Source organism: Gossypium hirsutum, chromosome D11 (genome assembly GCF_007990345.1).
Source record: "Gossypium hirsutum isolate 1008001.06 chromosome D11, Gossypium_hirsutum_v2.1, whole genome shotgun sequence".
NCBI lineage: Eukaryota > Viridiplantae > Streptophyta > Magnoliopsida > Malvales > Malvaceae > Gossypium > Gossypium hirsutum.
Window position 1 is genome coordinate 67,145,075 of NC_053447.1, and position 17,866 is coordinate 67,162,940.

A 17,866-nucleotide genomic window follows, 5' to 3' on the forward strand; every position below is an offset into this window, starting at 1 on the left:
ACGGCTCTATGAGACTTTGTATTGACTATCGTCAGCTCAACAAGGTGACTATAAAGAACAAGTATCCTTTGCCGAGAATTGATGATTTATTTGATCAATTAAAAGGGGCAACAGTGTTTTCTAAGATTGATTTGAGGTCTGGTTACTATCAGTTAAGAGTTAAAGAGTCTGATGTGCCGAAAACCGCCTTTAGAACAAGGTATGGACACTATGAATTTCTGGTAATGCCTTTTGGGTTAACAAATGCTCCAGCTATTTTTATGGACTTGATGAACCGAATTTTTCGGCCGTACTTGGATAAGTTCGTGGTGGTGTTCATAGATGATATTTTAATCTATTCTCGGGATGAATCTGAGCATGCAGAACATTTAAGAACTGTGTTGCAGATTCTGAGAGAAAAGAAATTGTATGCTAAATTCAGCAAAAGTGAGTTTTGGCTTCGTGAGGTTGGATTCTTGGGACATATAGTTTCAAGTGAAGGTATTCGGGTTGATCCAAGCAAAATTTCAGCAATTGTTGATTGGGAGCCACCAAAGAATGTGACAGAAGTTAGAAGCTTTCTGGGCTTAGCTGGGTATTACAGACGCTTTGTCAAGGGATTTTCGATGATTGCTTCTCCTATGACTAAGTTACTGCAGAAGAATGTCAAGTTTGAATGGACCAATAAATGTCAACAGAGTTTTGAAAAGTTGAAGGCATTATTGACTGAGGCGCCAGTGTTGGTGCAACCTGAGTCCGGGAAGGAGTTTGTAATTTACAGTGATGCATCGTTGAATGGTCTTGGGTGTGTGTTAATGCAAGAGGGCAAAGTAATAGCTTATGCTTCGAGACAATTGAAACCGCATGAGAAGAATTATCCGACGCATGATTTAGAATTGGCTGCCATTGTTTTTGCTTTAAAAATTTGGCGTCATTATTTGTATGGTGAAAAGTGCCGAATCTTCACTGATCATAAGAGTTTGAAGTGTTTGATGAGCCAAAAAGATTTGAATTTGCGGCAACGAAGATGGCTCGAGCTAATCAAAGACTATGAGCTAGTGATTGATTATCACCCCGGGAAAGCTAATGTGGTTGCTGATGCCTTGAGCAGAAAATCTTTATTTGCTTTGAGAGCTATGGGTACGATGTTAACTTTATCTGATGATGGCTCAATGTTGGTTGAATTGAGAGCTAGACCATTATTTCTTCAGCAAATTCGGGAATCTCAAAAGAATGACAGTAAATTGCAAGCCAAGAGAGCTCAGTGTGAAGCAGGTGTTGACTCAGATTTTCAAATTGGTTCAGATGATTGCTTGATGTTCCGGGATAGAGTATGTGTACCAAGAAATGATGAGTTAATTCAGACCATTTTATGTGAGGCACATAGTGGTGACTTGTCAGTTCATCCGGGTAGTGTGAAAATGTATAATGATTTGAAGAAGTTGTATTGGTGGCCAGGCATGAAAAAGGATATCTCGGAATTTGTATCAAAGTGTTTAATCTGTTAACAAGTGAAGGCTGAGCATCAAGTACCATCGGGTTTACTTCAACCGATAACGATTCCAGAGTGGAAGTGGGATAGTATTACGATGGATTTTGTGACAGGATTGCCTTTAACTCCAAAGAAGAAAGATGCTATTTGGGTAATTGTTGATAGATTGACAAAGTCGGCTCATTTTATTCCGATACGCATTGATTACTCACTTGACAGGTTGGCAGAATTATATGTTGCTGAAATAGTGAGATTACATGGGGTGCCTAAATCTATTATATCGAATAGAGATCCGAGATTTACTTCGAGGTTTTGGATAAAGTTGCAGGAAGCCTTGGGTACAAAATTGAATTTCAGTACTGCGTTTCATCCGCAAACTGACGGGCAATCGGAAAGAGTGATTCAAATTCTTGAAGATATGCTCCGGTGTTGTATTTTAGAATTGAAAGGCAGTTGGGAGAAATATCTACCATTGGTTGAATTTGCTTATAACAATAGCTATCAGTCAAGTATACGAATGGCACCGTATGAAGCATTATATGGGCGTAAGTGTAGAACTCCTTTATATTGGACTGAGCTCGGTGAGAACCGGATTCATGGAGTCGACTTGGTGAAAGAAACTGAAGAAAAGGTGAAAATAATTCGTGACTGTTTAAAGGCTGCCTCAGATCGGCAAAAGTCGTATGCAGATTTAAAGAGAAAAGAAATTGAGTTTCAAATAGGTGATAAGGTGTTCTTGAAGGTGTCTCCATGGAAGAAGATTCTGAGATTTGGTCGTAAAGGCAAACTAAGTCCACGATTTATTGGACCATATGAAGTTACCGAGAGAGTTGGCCCTGTAGCATATCGGTTAGCTTTACCACCGGAGTTGGAAAAGATACATAATGTGTTTCATGTGTCGATGTTGCGACGTTACCGTTCGGATCCTTCACATATAGTTTCCCCTACAGAGATTGAGGTCAGACCAGATATGACTTATGAGGAAGAACCAATAAAGATTTTGGCTCGGGAAGTCAAGCAGTTAAGGAATAAAAGTGTATCCTTAGTAAAAGTACTGTGGCAAAAACATGGGATGGAGGAAGCTACGTGGGAACCGGAGGAAATTATGAGGAAACAGTACCCAAATCTCTTTTCCGGTAAGATTTTCGGGGACGAAAATCCTTAAGGGGGGAGAGTTGTAACAGCCCGATTTTGGGCCTAGTCGGAATAGTGGTTTCGGGACCACAAATCCGACGAGGGAAAATATGGTTATTATTATATTTTTATGGTCTACAATTTCACGGAAAATTTTCGTAAAAATTTCGTTCGAAAATTTCGACGTTTGGGCACTCAATTTAGTCAAAAGGACTAAATTGTAAATAGTGCAAAAGTTGAGTTCTATATGTAGAAGTATCTAATTGATATGAAATTTTAAATTGGAGGTCTTTATGTGGTAATTAGACCATTAGTTAGTTGATGGACAAAAATAGACATAAGAAATGAGAGAAGTAGATTTTTTTTAAGTGGGGGCATATTAGTCATTTGGTAATAAAAAAAATAAAATGGGAAAAAGATGACAAAAATCATCATCTTCCTCATTAGTTGCTGCCGAAATTTGAAGGAAGCCATAGCTAAGGTTTCTTTGCTTTCTCAAGCTCATAGTAAGTGCATCCTAGCCCCGTTTTTAATGTTCTTCGCATTTTTGGAATCCTCGTAACTCGGTTTAGCTTATTCTAGCAATAATTCGTGTTAGGGCTCATATTTGGAAAAATACCCATAGGTGAAATGTGTTTATTTTGCTGTTTTATGGTGGAATATGAAGCTATAAATTATGTTAAACAACTTTTGCTAAGCGATTTTAAGCGAAAACGGGTAAATAGGCATAATCGGTAAAAATAATTATTGTTCATAAGTGTATGTTAGAGTGAGAATTTGATGTTGCCATAGAAGGAAAAAATGTTCAGCATGTCATAAAACCTAAGAATAAGTGATGAAGTTTAATTTCCGAGCTTGGGGACAAAAGTGTAATTATGCAAAAGTTTGGGGGCAAAATTGTAATTTTTCAAAAATTTGGGTGGTGGATTATTTTAATGAATGTGAACATTAAATGAGTTAAATTTGCTATTATAGATCAAGAAAGACGTGAAGATTATCTCAAACGAGGAAAAGAAAAGATAGTGGAGTGAAGTGCAAAATTACGATATTTTGCACGAGGTAAGTAAACACGTGACTTGATGTATTATTTTGACATTAATTGATATATGTTGAGATTTATTTGGAATTAAAATAAATGTTTGGCCATATCCTAAAAATGTTGTTAAATCGGGAAAGGTGGTAAAGGGTTGCAATATATGATTTATGGGTTGAACACTCGGAATAAGCCGAAGTATGTTGTACATAAAGGGGTTGCTGTGTGCTGATTCCCCGATTCATTGGTGGTGCTATGTGCGATATCCACCGTATCTTTGAAATGTGAAAGGGGGTTGCTATGTGCTGATTCCCCCGAGGGGTTGCTAAGTGCTGATTCCCCGGTTCATTGGTGGTGCTAAGTGCGATATCCACCGTATCTCTGAAATAAAAAGGGGGTTGCTATGTGCTGATTCCCCTAAGGGGTTGCTAAGTGCTGATTCCCCGATTAAGTGGTGGTGCTAAGTGCGAGATCCACCAATAACGGTTAACATTCCGAGTGCTCAACGAAAAAGTGTGGAAGGTGAATATTGCCATATGGTGGAAATTTTTATGGGGCAAATATTGAGTTGGATACTAAATCGATCCATGTATGAGATGGGAGAAAATATCAAAAACGAAAAAAGGAACGATTTAGTTATAAACTGTGTTGAACAACAGCAGATGGGTAACTTTGAAAAATCACCATAAATGGTGGAAAATGAATGGGAAGCTGAATAATATATGAAATTGAAGCTGAATGTGTCTATTTTCATATGAAATAAATAGAATAAGCAAAAGAGTTGTATTTTTGGAGATATCTGAATTTTACTGAAACAGGGCTGGATTGATTTCGGGATCCCCTGTTCTAACTTTGGAAAATCACCAAAAATTGTACAAAAATAATTATGGTGTGAAATTTATATTCCTGGATTCCTTATTGACTCTATTTTTAATAGAAACAAGCGAAACCATTTTTAAAATTTTGTACAGAGAGTTAAGTGAATTTTTTTGAGGAAGGGTCAGAACCGTTGGGCAGTGAAACAGGGGAAGTTTTAATGAATAAACTGTACTAATTGGCTGGGTAAAAAAATTCTGAAATTTTTATGGTGAAATGGTATATGAGTCTAGTTTCAGGGAAAATTTACGAAACTCAATTTGGAGCCCTGTAGCTCCGGATAAAAATAAATTAGCGACTATGACGCAGAAAAACAGTTTGCTGGAAATTGCCTAAACAATGAAGTTATTCATGAATAAGTTTATATTTTGGTGTAGTTATGTGAGTAATTACTTATTTATCATGTGTTTACTTACTAAGCTATATGCTTACTCGATTTTATTTTTCCCTTGATTATAGTGACTTCCGACAACTCGGAAATTTGGAACGAAGTCAGACAATCATCCACACTATCCTTCACACTTGGGGTATTTTGCTACTATCGTTCCGGAAAATTATGGCATGTATAGACGACCTATGAAATATGGAATCATCATGTAAATATATGTTATGGTTTGATTTAAAATGTGGTGTTCATTAATAGTTAAATTGTGAGTATTATTATAAATGAGTTTGGTTGATATATATATATTGGATTGTGATTTAAATTTGCAGGAGGTTTAAGCAAAATTAAGCAGAAATGCTGTCGAAATTTTTTTTTAAAAAACTTAGTAATACCTCATACTCTGTTCCGAGCCGGAATACGAGTAAGGGGTGTTACAAGAACTAAGTTGATAAATTTTGTAAATGTTGAGGTTAAATTTATTCAATTTTTTAGTATTCGAACTAAAATGACAAATTTTGTAAACATTGAGGGCTTAATTTGTTGAATATTTTATATTTAGGATCAAATTGATAGAATGTGTAAACATTAGAGGGCTAAATCTATTATTAGACTAATAAAAAAAAAGCTCACATCAACTTTCTGTCACTAATCTAACGACAACTAACAGGAAAGCGACAAAATATATAATTTCGAAAAGTTTAATGATTAAATAAAAATTAATAGTTCCATGACCAAAATAGAACGAATGCAATAGCTTAGTGACCATTTTTAAATATTTATTTTTTATTTATACCAATTTTTTATAAAAATTATAAATATTAAAAAAATACATAACCTCTGATTGAGTCTTAGTTCGATTGGCATAGTTATTGACACAATGGGTTTGAGTGTGTTGAAGTATATTATCTTTCTATTTATGGGTTGAGAAGAGATTATAAATCGTTTTAAGCATTGTATATATATATATATAAAATGACCAAAATCTATAATCAGATTATTAAAAAAATAGATAATAAATATTAAGTAAGCATATATGCAAACAAACACCAACTGATCTCATATTCAAAGAATTCAAATCCAACTCCCCTATGTTAATTTGGTAAAATAATTAGCCGACATTATATGCTAAAATTATGCACAAATTTTGGTCTAATATGTAATGTTATACATGATTATTAAACGAGTATCTCTTTTATTTTAAAATATCATATTAGTGAACTTATTAAAAAAATTTGACGGAATTACGCTACTAAAAATCTATTGTTTATACCAAACAACAAATAATATTTAAGAATCTTTTTATCTGAAATAAATATTATTTTATTAATAAAATAAAATTTTTTGGACCCTGCGCCGTGGGAGCTGCACCTCAAAACAGCCACAGCACCGGCCATAAAAACAATACATTTGAATTATCATTCACGCAGGAGTCAACATCGACTGTTAGTGAATCACCCTCCTTATCCATATGAATAATCTTAATAATTCCATTACTTGTCCAAATTCATTCTCTGTTATTTGATTATTTTTAATTGTTTAAAGCAGCCACAATGATTACACCCCATTCACCCTCCTATCAATACTTGGCACTTTCTTACCACAAACACAACATCTAACTACAATTATCTATTTTTATTAACACAAAAGAAAGTTGGTTTTTTGAAAAGATAAAAAATGGAGAATGTTCCATATACAATGAAAGCTTGGATTTATGGACAACATGGGAAACCTGAAGATGTTCTAAAACTCAAGTCCGATGTTGTTGTTCCTGAATTGAAGGAAGATCAAGTTCTTGTTAAGGTCATGGCTTCGGGGCTTAATCCAGTTGATAATAAGAGGATGCTTGGCATTTTTGTTCAAGCTGAATGTCCTTTTCCCGTAAGTTTTTTTACATTACTGCTATAACTTAAACTCAGTTAAGTCTATGGATATATTGTTTTGTTTTTGTTTTTTCAGACAGTTCCAGGGTACGATGTAGCTGGTGTGGTGGTGAAAGTAGGAAGCCAGGTAAAGAACTTAAAGGTAGGTGATGAAGTATATGGTAACATCCATGAGAAAGCCTTGGATCATCCCAAACAATACGGCACTTTGGCCGAATACACGGCGGTTGAAGAGCGGCTATTGGCTCCCAAACCCAAGAATCTCAGCTTTGCCGAGGCTGCTTCACTACCGGTCGCCATCGGAACAGCTTACGAAGGCCTTCAACGATGCTAGTTCACCGCTGGTCAATCCATTCTTGTGTTGGGAGGCGCGGATGGAGTTGGCAGCATGGTCATTCAGGTACGTTTATGTCAACATTACTAAATGATTGTATTACCTTTGTGGTATGCTAAATTTGTATTATTGGATCAGCTGGCCAAGCATGTTTTCGGAGCATCAAGAGTTGTGGCTACTGCTAGCACAGGAAAACTAGAGTTGTTGAGGAATTTGGGTGCTGATTTAGCAGTTGATTACACCAAGGAAAACTTTGAAGATCTCCCTGAGAAATTTGATGTTGTATATGACTCTGTTGGTAAGATTATAGGTTCTTTTACTTTCAAACCTAGTTTGAGAATGGAAAAAATGTTGCAGATGTTAAAATTTGAACTTTAAATTAAGCCTCGGGCGTAATCTACTTGATAAATTTGACTACATAATCCAACTGGATTATGCATCGGGTTTATTATATGCTTGAAAAATAACAAGCCTGATTTGTATATGAAAAACCAGAGCAATGTGAAAGGGCAGTGAAGGCAATGAAGGAAGGTGGGGAAGTTGTGATAGTGATTGGAGCAGTGACTGTGCCAGCATTTGTGTTTATAGTCACTTCAAATGGCGCAGATTTGGAGAAATTGAACCCTTACTTGGAAAGTGGGAAAGTGAAGGCTGTTATTGATCCCAATGGCATTTACCCTTTCTCTCAAACACTTGAAGGACTTGCATATGTCGACACTGGTAGAGTCGCTGGAAAAGTAGTCATATATCCAATCCAACAAGATAATTAATTTAAATCAGAACAACACTCACATTTGTGATGCAAGTGTTTGATCATAGGTTACCAATTGGTCTATTGTAATAAAAACAATAATGTTTCTCCATAAATGCACTTCATCAAAGTTACATTGTAATTGTATTATACGAAAAGTAAAGATTGATAATATAAAATTAAAATTCAGAAGTCGTTACTACTTTTTTCAAGGATGAATTCCAAAAAAAAAGATTTACAATTTTTAAAATAATAAAATAAAAATTTCAACACAAGAACTGATATAAATTTAAGAATTAACTAAAAATAAATATAGTTATTATTAGGAGAATAAAAATAAAATATGGGTTAGTAATTATTAAAAGTGATTAAGTTTATTTATCTAATCCAGTTATTAATAAGTTTAAGATTCATGACTAAGATGATCTTAAGCTGTAGGTACTTTGTGTATCACTTATAGGTGTTTAGAGAATCCTATATTGATGTATGTCGTATAGGAATTAAGTAAACATTAAACCAACACTGGCATCAACCCTCACTACGCAATTTGGTGTATATGTTACAGACAACCCCATCCGTCAGTGTATATCTTAGCATGTTTAGATAACTATTCAACTAGATCGCTAAGATTAAGCAAACACTCTTGATATTTAACTCTTCTTAAATTATTGCTTAATCTAACGGTCACTTAAATCAATTATGAATAACCAACTGAACAATTAATATTTATACTAACTTAAATTTATCTCTAATAACCGATTTACTTCATCATTACTTGAGCTATTAGTTCATAACAAGCATCATAAACAAAAATAATAAAACAATCGTAAGAACATTAATTGAAAAGATATGAAGAGAAATAGAAATCCTATTGAATAATTGCAACTCCAAAAGTCAATCCAAACATTACTTCAATGAACATTAGCAGGACGACTACAATTACTTTAAAAGAAAACTTAATAAATATAAAACTTAATGTTGCTCTCTTTTTGCACACCTAATTGAAACCTAAATATGGTTATTGTGTAGTCCTAATTAGGGATTCATTAAATTTGGCAGCGACTAAACGAAACCAAGTGCAAAAAAACGGTTCGGTACCATATGTGGCAGAACAGTGTACTGTGGCGCACATGTTGCGACACTCCCGCATATTTTTTCAATCTCATTTTTTTTCGCTCGTATTCAAACTTGTTCTTCATTTCAAATTAGACCTGATTAAAGCCAAAGCACTTATTAAAATGCCTATTACTTAAATAACTAAAAATAAGTAAAAACAACATAAAATATAAATATGATGCAACCTATGAAATTTATCCTAATTATGCAATTACATATAATATTTACTTAAAAACTCATAAGTGAAAAAAGTACAAATATATTTATATGATGAAGACTTTGATGATGGTGTTTGATCAAGAAAGCCAAGAAAAATCAGAGGATGAACTTTTATGGAAATCTGATTCCATTTGAAACCAATGAGATTCAAAGATGAAGTTGTAGGTGTTGAGTGGTCCTCACAAAAAGGGAACCAATATTAACCATGAGGTGAAGATGGTGCCAAATGCATGGTAAATATCAAACTCTCAACTAAAACAAATGCAAAAAGTTGTCCACATTTTAAAATTTGGAAATCCCAACATTGATCATCATCCTGGGAGAAAAACCCAAGATAAACAGGCGGCTGAAAATTGTAAATTTATTAGAGAATTGAAATGATATTGTTATGATGATTCATATTTCATAATCTCTTTATATATGTTGAATTTGTGTCCTTGTTGGAATTTTTTACAGTGTCTATAGGTTGATTATTTAACAGCATAAATTTCATTTGGTTCGAATAATTATAAAAAAAATAACTAGTTTAGTCAAATTAACCGAAATTTAATATTTGAATGTTATTTCAGTTGTTAAATTCATAATATTTTGATTATTCATTCAGCTTAATTTTGTTAAGTTTGTATGCTTTCTTATTAGTTATTTTAAACTTTTAATGTGTGATGAATTTGATTTTTGAAAGCTATTAATGTATTTATCATGTTTATTTCGAAATTTTGGTTGGATATATAATATTATCTATTAATATCATTCTAGTTTCTAGTTAATGAAAGTTTAGTTGGATAATAATTAAATCGACTTATTGAATACCCTTAACTAATAGAAATTAGTTAACCATGGTACATTCATTGCCTTTGATAACGGTTTTTTTTTTTTTGAAAGAGGACTGTAGTCTATAAACCAACCGAGCTAAACTTACTCTATGAATACTCTTATAATTCCATTTATTTAGATGATTTCACTAGCATACATACATGTATATATAATCCAATAAATTTTTTACTAGTACAAATAAACACTAGGGAAATAACAATTAATTACTTCCTTATTACTGCTATAATAAGTAATGGGGGGGAGAATGGAATAGTGGCATTTCTCAGTGTTTTTACGCAGAATCCAAGCACCAACAGTAGTAATCAGACCTTGAGATTGCCAACATTTCTTCAGGGTGTTGAAAAGTCAAAAATGGGAGGTGCAAGTGGCACCGAAAGAAAAAAAGTGATAGGCAAGTTGTTTAAAGTTGAATGGGATAATTGCAATTTTGGTCCCTAATTTTTTAGGCCATTTGCAAGTTAGTCCCTGAACCTCAACTATAAATAGGCCTAACCATTTCTCATTTCAACCATCCCAACCAATCTTTCTCTCTTAGTTTTCTCTCTTCTCCCATTTGAGAATTCTTAAGGAATTCTATTTGTTTGTAATATTTTGGAGATAGTAAAGTTATCATCTGGTGTTAGTGCCCGAGGACGTAGGTATAATTTACCGAACCTCGTTAAAACTCTTGTGTTCTTTCTTGTCCTATTTTTCTTTCAATATTTGAGGGTATAATAGTAGTATTTAATTGTGCTATTAAATTACTATAGAAGGGATATTCTGTCTAAGGAAAGACTTGGTATTTAAGAGATCCATGTGATCCACCTCTCTTTCCTGGGAATTGAACTTTGTGTGATTTTTTAGTACAATAATTTACACGCTTCCGACCCTATTGGAACAACAAGTGGTATCAGAGCCGAAGGTTAATCGTAGTATGCTCTGTGGTTGCAGTTTAAACTGATCTTCCACATCAGAAAAGATTTCCTTAGGTATATATTGAAAGATTATGGAGAAAACGGTCGGTGTAGGAGCTTCAACATCGTCCATGTGGACAAGACCGACAATTGCAAATGCAAGACTGGCCGTGGAGATCTTTGATGGCACAGGCCATTTTGGTATGTGGCAAAGTGAGGTTCTAGATGCCCTTTTTCAGCAGGGTCTAGACATTGCCATTGATGAAGAAAAACCAGATGATGTACAGGAGAAAGATTGGAAGGCGATCAATCGGTTGGCATGTGGCACAATTCGATCATGCCTTTCTCGAGAGCAGAGGTATGCTTTTTCAAAGGAGACTTCTGCAAATAAGTTGTGGGTGGCACTTGAAGAAAATTTTTTGAAGAAAAACAGTCAAAATAAGCTCCACTTGAAGAAAAGACTGTTTCGCTTCACATACGTCCCAAGTACCACAATGAATGATCACATCACCAAATTTAATCAGTTAGTCACTGATTTGCTGAATATGGATGAGACATTCAAAGATGAAGATTTGGCTTTGATGCTGTTGGGGTCACTTCCTGAGGAGTTTGAGTTCCTAGAAACTACTCTACTTCATGGCAGGAGTGATATATCTCTGAGCGAAGTTTGTGCGGCCTTATACAGTTATGAACAGAGAAAGAAGGACAAACAGAAAAACTCAATCAGAGATACAGAAGCTTTAGTAGTCCGAGGTCGTTTATACACTCGGAAGAAAACTCAAAAGGGGAGATCAAAGTCAAAGTCCAGACTCGGGAAAGATGAATGTGCTTTTTGTCATGAGAAAGGCCACTGGAAGAAAAATTGTCCAAAGCTGAAGAATAAGGGAAAAGCTGCTGTAGATGCTTGTGTTGCTAAGCATGATACTAGTGACTCTGAATTATCACTGGTTGCATCATCATCGTCGTTCCATTCAGATGAGTGGATATTGGATTCGGGTTGTACCTATCATATGTCCCCTAACCGGGAGTGGTTCTCTGATTTAGTAGAACTAAATGGAGGAGTTGTTTATATGGGCAATGACAATGCCTGTAAAACTGTTGGGATAGGTTCAATCCAATTAAAGAATCAAGATGGATCAACCAGAGTTCTGACTGATGTTCGGTACGTGCCCAGTTTGAAGAAAAATCTCATCTCATTGGGAGCCTTGGAATCCAATGGTTCAGTTGTTACTATGAGAGATGGGATTTTGAAAGTGACATCTGGCGCACTTGTGATATTGAAGGGCATCAGGAAAAATAACTTGTATTACTACCAAGGTAGTACAGTTATTGGAGCAGTCGCTACAGCTTCCGGTAACAAAGAATTGGACTCAATGCAATTGTGGCATATGAAGTTGGGACATGCCAGCGAAAAATCCTTGCAAATTCTGGCAAAGCAAGGATTGTTGAAAGGTGCAAAGGCTTACAAATTAAAATTTTGTGAGCATTGTGTTCTGGGAAAGCAAAAGAGAGTGAAATTCGGTACTGCTATCCATAATACAAAAGGTATTTTGGAATATGTTCACTCAGATGTGCGGGGGCCTTCCAAGACACCTTCATTGGGAGGAAAACACTACTTTGTTACTTTTGTTGATGACTTTTCCAGAAGAGTTTGGGTGTATACCATGAGAACTAAGGATGAAGTGCTTAGAGTTTTTCTTAAATGGAAAACTATGATCGAAAACCAGATTGGCAAGAAAATCAAGCGGCTTAGGACGGACAATGGAGGGGAATATAAAAGTGATCCGTTCTTCGATGTGTGCCAAGAGTATGGTATTGTTTGACACTTCACAGTTAGGGATACACCACAGCAGAATGGATTGGCAGAGCGTATGAATCGAACATTGCTTGAGAAAGTTCGATGTATGTTGTCCAATGCTGGGTTGGGCAAGCAATTTTGGGCTGAGGCTGTGACATACGCTGGCCATCTTATTAATCGTTTTCCATCATCTGCATTAGAAAGAAAAACTCCTATGGAGGTATGGTCTGGAAAGCCGGCTACAGATTATGATTTCTTACATGTGTTTGGAACCACTGCATATTACCATGTGAAGGAGTCAAAGTTAGATCCGAGGGCAAAGAAAGCTCTCTTTATGGGAATCACTTCTGGAGTGAAGGGATTTCGTCTTTGGTGTTTAAGCACAAAGAAAATGATCTGTAGCAGAGATGTTACCTTTGATGAATCTGCCACATTGAAAAAGGTAGCAGATAAAGATATTCAGACGAGCAATACTCCACAGCAGGTGGAGTGTACTCCAAAACAGGTAGAGTTTGAGCAGATGGGGATTTGCCCAGTTAATAAGTCTAATTCTCCAGCCACAATAGAGGAATTAGAGGTTGAAGAGGTTCTGACCCAAGAACCACTAAGTACACCAGAACCAGCAAGGCCACGGAGAGAAATTCGTAAACCTGCTCGATTTACTGATATGGTGGCCTACGCCCTTTCCGTTGTTGATGATATTCCTATCACTTATCAAGAAGCAATGCAAAGCTTAGAAAGTGATAAATGGAAAAGCGCCATGGATGAAGAAATGCAGTCTCTCCGGAAGAATAATACTTGGGAGTTGGCGCAATTACCGAAAGGTAAAAGGGCAATCGGATGCAAGTGGGTATTCACAAAGAAAGATGGATCTCCTAGCAAGAAGGATATTCGCTACAAGGCAAGATTGGTAGCTAAAGGCTACGCTCAGAAGGAGGGAATTGACTACAATGATGTATTTTCCCTGTTGTGAAGCATTCCTCCATTAGAATTTTGTTGGCCTTGGTAGCACAGTTGAATTTGGAGCTAGCTCAACTTGATGTTAAGACGGCTTTCTTGCATGGTGAGTTAGAAGAGGAGATCTATATGACTTAGCCCGAAGGATACACAGATGCTGGTGGTAGAAATTGGGTTTGTAAGCTTAACAAATCGCTATATGGATTGAAGCAATCCCCGAGGCAGTGGTACAAGCGATTTGATAGCTTTATGAGAAGACAGAAGTACACAAGAAGCAAATATGACAATTGTGTATATTTGCAGAAGTTGCATGACGGATCTTTCATTTATCTACTCTTGTATGTTGATGATATGTTAATCGCTTCAAAGAGCCAAAATGAGATAGATAAGCTGAAGGCTCAGTTGAATCAAGAGTTCGAGATGAAAGATCTAGGTGAGGCCAAGAAGATTCTCGGCATGGAGATAAGTAGAGATAGACCGAGAGGCAAGCTCTGTTTAAATCAGAAGCAATATCTGAAAAAGGTATTACAATGTTTTGGTGTAAATGAAAACACAAAACATGTAAGTACCCCACTTGCTTCTCATTTGAAACTTAGTGCTCAATTATCTCCGAAGACTGAATATGAAAGAGAATATATGGCGAAAGTCCCATATGCTAATGCAGTTGGGAGTTTGATGTATGCGATGGTGTGTACGAGGCCTGACATTTCACAAGCTGTTGGAGTTGTGAGCAGGTATATGCATGATCTTGGAAAAGGACATTGGCAAGCTGTGAAATGGATTCTACGGTATCTTCGAAAAACCGTAGATGTTGGTTTAATTTTTGAACAGGATGAAGCACTTGGTCAGTTTGTAGTTGGATATGTTAATTCCGACTTTGCTGGTGATTTAGATAAACGTCGTTCAACTACGGGGTATCTGTTTACTCTTGCGAAAGCCCCAGTGAGTTGGAAGTCTACCTTACAGTCTACAGTAGCTGTGTCTACTACAGAGGCAGAATATATGGCAGTTACAGAAGCTGTTAAGGAGGCTATTTGGCTTAATGGATTATTGAAAGACTTGGGAGTTGCTCAAAGTCACATTAGTCTATATTGTGACAGTCAGAGTGCTATTCATTTAGCGAAAAATCAAGTCTATCATTCAAGAACTAAGCATATCGACGTAAGATATCACTTTGTGCGGGAAGTCTTTGAAAAAGGAAAAATTCTACTTCAGAAGATTCCGACAGCAGATAATCCTGCAGATATGATGACCAAGGTGGTAACAACAATCAAGTTTAATCATTGTTTGAACTTGATTAACATCCTGAGAATTTGAGCACCTTTAGGTGTATGGCGCTCGAGAGCGCATTTGGAGGCACTACAAAAGATAGTTTTATCGAATTTGGGGAGTTGAAGGAAGTGTGTGAAGATGTGATTATCCTAATCAAATCTTCAAGGTGGAGATTGTTGAAAAGTCAAAAATGGGAGGTGCTAGTGGCACCGAAAGAAAAAAAGTGATAGGCAAGTTGTTTAAAGTTGAATGGGATAATTGCAATTTTGGTCCCTAATTTTTTAGGCCATTTGCAAGTTAGTCCCTGAACCTCAACTATAAATAGGCCTAACCATTTCTCATTTCAACCATCCCAACCAATCTTTCTCTCTTAGTTTTCTCTCTTCTCCCATTTGAGAATGCTTAAGGAATTCTATTTGTTTGTAATATTTTGGAGATAGTAAAGTTATCATCGGGTGTTAGTGCCCGAGGACGTAGGTATAATTTACCGAACCTCGTTAAAACTCTTGTGTTCTTTCTTGTCCTATTTTTCTTTCAATATTTGAGGGTATAATAGTAGTATTTAATTGTGCTATTAAATTACTATAGAAGGGATATTCTGTCTAAGGAAAGACTTGGTATTTAAGAGATCCATGTGATCCACCTCTCTTTCCTGGGAATTGAACTTTGTGTGATTTTTTAGTACAATAATTTACACGCTTCCGACCCTATTGGAACAACACAGGGGACATCCTCTCGAGCTCGTTTTGCCTCCACGACGCGAAGTTGTTCCGGTTTTGAGGGTCGGAAGCCAACGGATAGTCTTGTCTCCTATGAATTTGTCTCCTCATCCTAACGTAAAGCCTCATTGTTGCAACACAATCCTCATAAAGATCTTGAATGCCATTTTGAATGTCATACCTAATTCACACCCAACATGATGCATCACTCTCTCGTTAACGATCATCGATCGGATACCGATCGTATAGGGGAGAAATGGTTGATCTATAGATACTTACCCCAAATATGCTTGAGTTAAGTATTTGAGTGAGTTGCTAAGTTTGCTTGTTTTCATCAAGGGAGGATATTTTGCAGTATCCCTGTAAACAAATATCGAACATGAATACTTTAAGAAAACTGAAGAGTTCGAATAATACAAAACCTGCAAGCTGTATTGAAAAAAGATTGTAGTTTGACTTATATATATTCCTTTTGAATGTATGTTATATATATATATAGCATCCTTAAACTTTTACCTTATCATAATTGGTGGATATTCGACTTGCATTTTATCTAGGTCATGATCAAGACCATGCCCTACAAGAATCCTAGCTTTTCCACCTTTAGGTGATCGAATTTTCCACGTTGGTTCTCCATTGCAAAGGAAATCTTGAACCTTTCTTTGAACTTGTCTCAATGGCATTGCGTCCCTCAAATGTTCTGGTCGAATGCCTGTTGTTTCGTACCTGAAAGTAATTCAAACAAGGAACCCATGTTACTCAGACTAAGGCAAGTGTCGGACCAAGTTTGAATATATGTTGAACATGAAAAGATTAGGGATTACTCGGATTTATCCTATGGGCATACCTATAGTTTGTGACTGGAATAGGAGGTTTAACATAAGTATGGAAGATTATATTCTCATTTTCATCAATGATGCAAACCCTTGCACAAAGATCCAATGACCTATCGCTTCCACCACCAACAGTTTTGCATGCAAGTGCAACAACTTGTAGGCCTCTTGAATAACCATTGTCGATTGTTAAGCTATCTCTAAGACCCAAGTTAGCCATGTAAGCTGATATCCCCTATTACAAGTAAAACCCACATTTTAAATCAATTTCAATATGGGAAAAAATGTGCCATTATAAATATACATATAATAAAAGTATCATGGAGTCTCCTGCACTAAGAGTTAAATTACATTTTGTCCTTCTTTACTAAAGAAAAGGGGGTAAATTGGTCCATATACATTAGATCAAAAAGCAAACTAATCTTTTCTATTAAAAATTTTATCCAATTCTACTATCAAAAATTGACGTGACTGACAAAATAACTAGACAATTCTACATGGTGTGCCACGTGTACTTCATTCTGACGTATAGAGATCATTTTTTAACAGTAGAAATGGATGAAATTTTTAACAGAAGGACTAGTTTTCTCTTTGATCTTATGTATAAGTGCTAATTTGCTCGTTTTTTGAGTAGAGGGAATAAATGCAATCCAACTTTTAGTACAGAGACATTTATGATACTTTTACCTACGGATACATGTATGTTTATAAAGACAAATTGACTTGAATTAATACATGGTTCACTCCAGAGAGCTGGCATCTGTCTTGATGAACCCTAAGAGCATAAGGGCTATCGAGAATGGCTAAACAAAACTTGCAGCCTCGGATGTTGAACACGTTCCTGCATTCTTGTTTGGGCAATGGACCTGTATTTATTAACAAATTTATATAGTTTTCAAGAATCCGTGACATATATATATATATTACAAATGAATTGAATTAGTTACCTATTAGATTTTCCCTTAGAGATTCAAAGGATCGGCTGTGCTTTTTACAAACACCACAAGTAGTTTCATGAGCTGAATGAAACGAAGTTCTCATATGTTCAACTAAATGTTCCATCCTATTGAACTGTCTATAGCAAGCTGCACATTTGTTCCTGCATTACAACATTAATTATTGAAACTTGTTATACATATATAAAATTATTATACATATCAAATCTCCGGTCACATCCTCGTAACTCTATGACAACCTAAGTATATTAGACCATTATTTCCAAAGCCTACGGAAAAAAAAGAGGGGACAAGGAAACAGCAGAAGGGACTTTTTCCTCTCTTCTCTTCTCCATCTTTCTCCATAACTCTCCATGAGAGAGCTTACTTCCTCCATTATCTATTACCAGAACAACTGGCTCTCCG

The 17,866-nt window shown here is 35.8% G+C and overlaps 1 protein-coding gene and 1 pseudogene across 1 annotated transcript; one reads left to right on the forward strand and one right to left on the reverse strand.

The window, feature by feature from the left end:
• Nucleotides 1–6,503: 6,503 nt before the first annotated feature.
• On the forward strand, nucleotides 6,504–8,048 carry LOC107930914 (2-methylene-furan-3-one reductase-like; annotated as a pseudogene).
• A 7,612-nt stretch (nucleotides 8,049–15,660) lies between these two features.
• Nucleotides 15,661–17,567, reverse strand: LOC107930904 (RNA exonuclease 4). Its single transcript, XM_016862666.2, has 6 exons — nucleotides 17,453–17,567; nucleotides 17,241–17,371; nucleotides 16,520–16,740; nucleotides 16,189–16,398; nucleotides 15,952–16,032; nucleotides 15,661–15,853 (listed from the first exon to the last, which is right to left on the reverse strand). The coding sequence occupies exons 1-6, from the start codon at nucleotides 17,565–17,567 to the stop codon at nucleotides 15,661–15,663; spliced, it is 951 nt and encodes a 316-aa protein (XP_016718155.2).
• Nucleotides 17,568–17,866: the final 299 nt, after the last annotated feature.

Bases quoted from the DNA above. Each gene is read 5' to 3' on its own strand.
- LOC107930904 (XM_016862666.2), bottom strand. From the start codon at position 17,567: ATGGAACATTTAGTTGAACATATGAGAACTTCGTTTCATTCAGCTCAT. The intron at 16,033-16,188 runs GTAAAAGTTTAA...ATTTGTTTACAG, and splicing joins TATCCACCAATTATGATAAG to GGATACTGCAAAATATCCTC. The intron at 15,854-15,951 runs GTAAGTATCTAT...GGTGTGAATTAG, and splicing joins TTAACTCAAGCATATTTGGG to GTATGACATTCAAAATGGCA.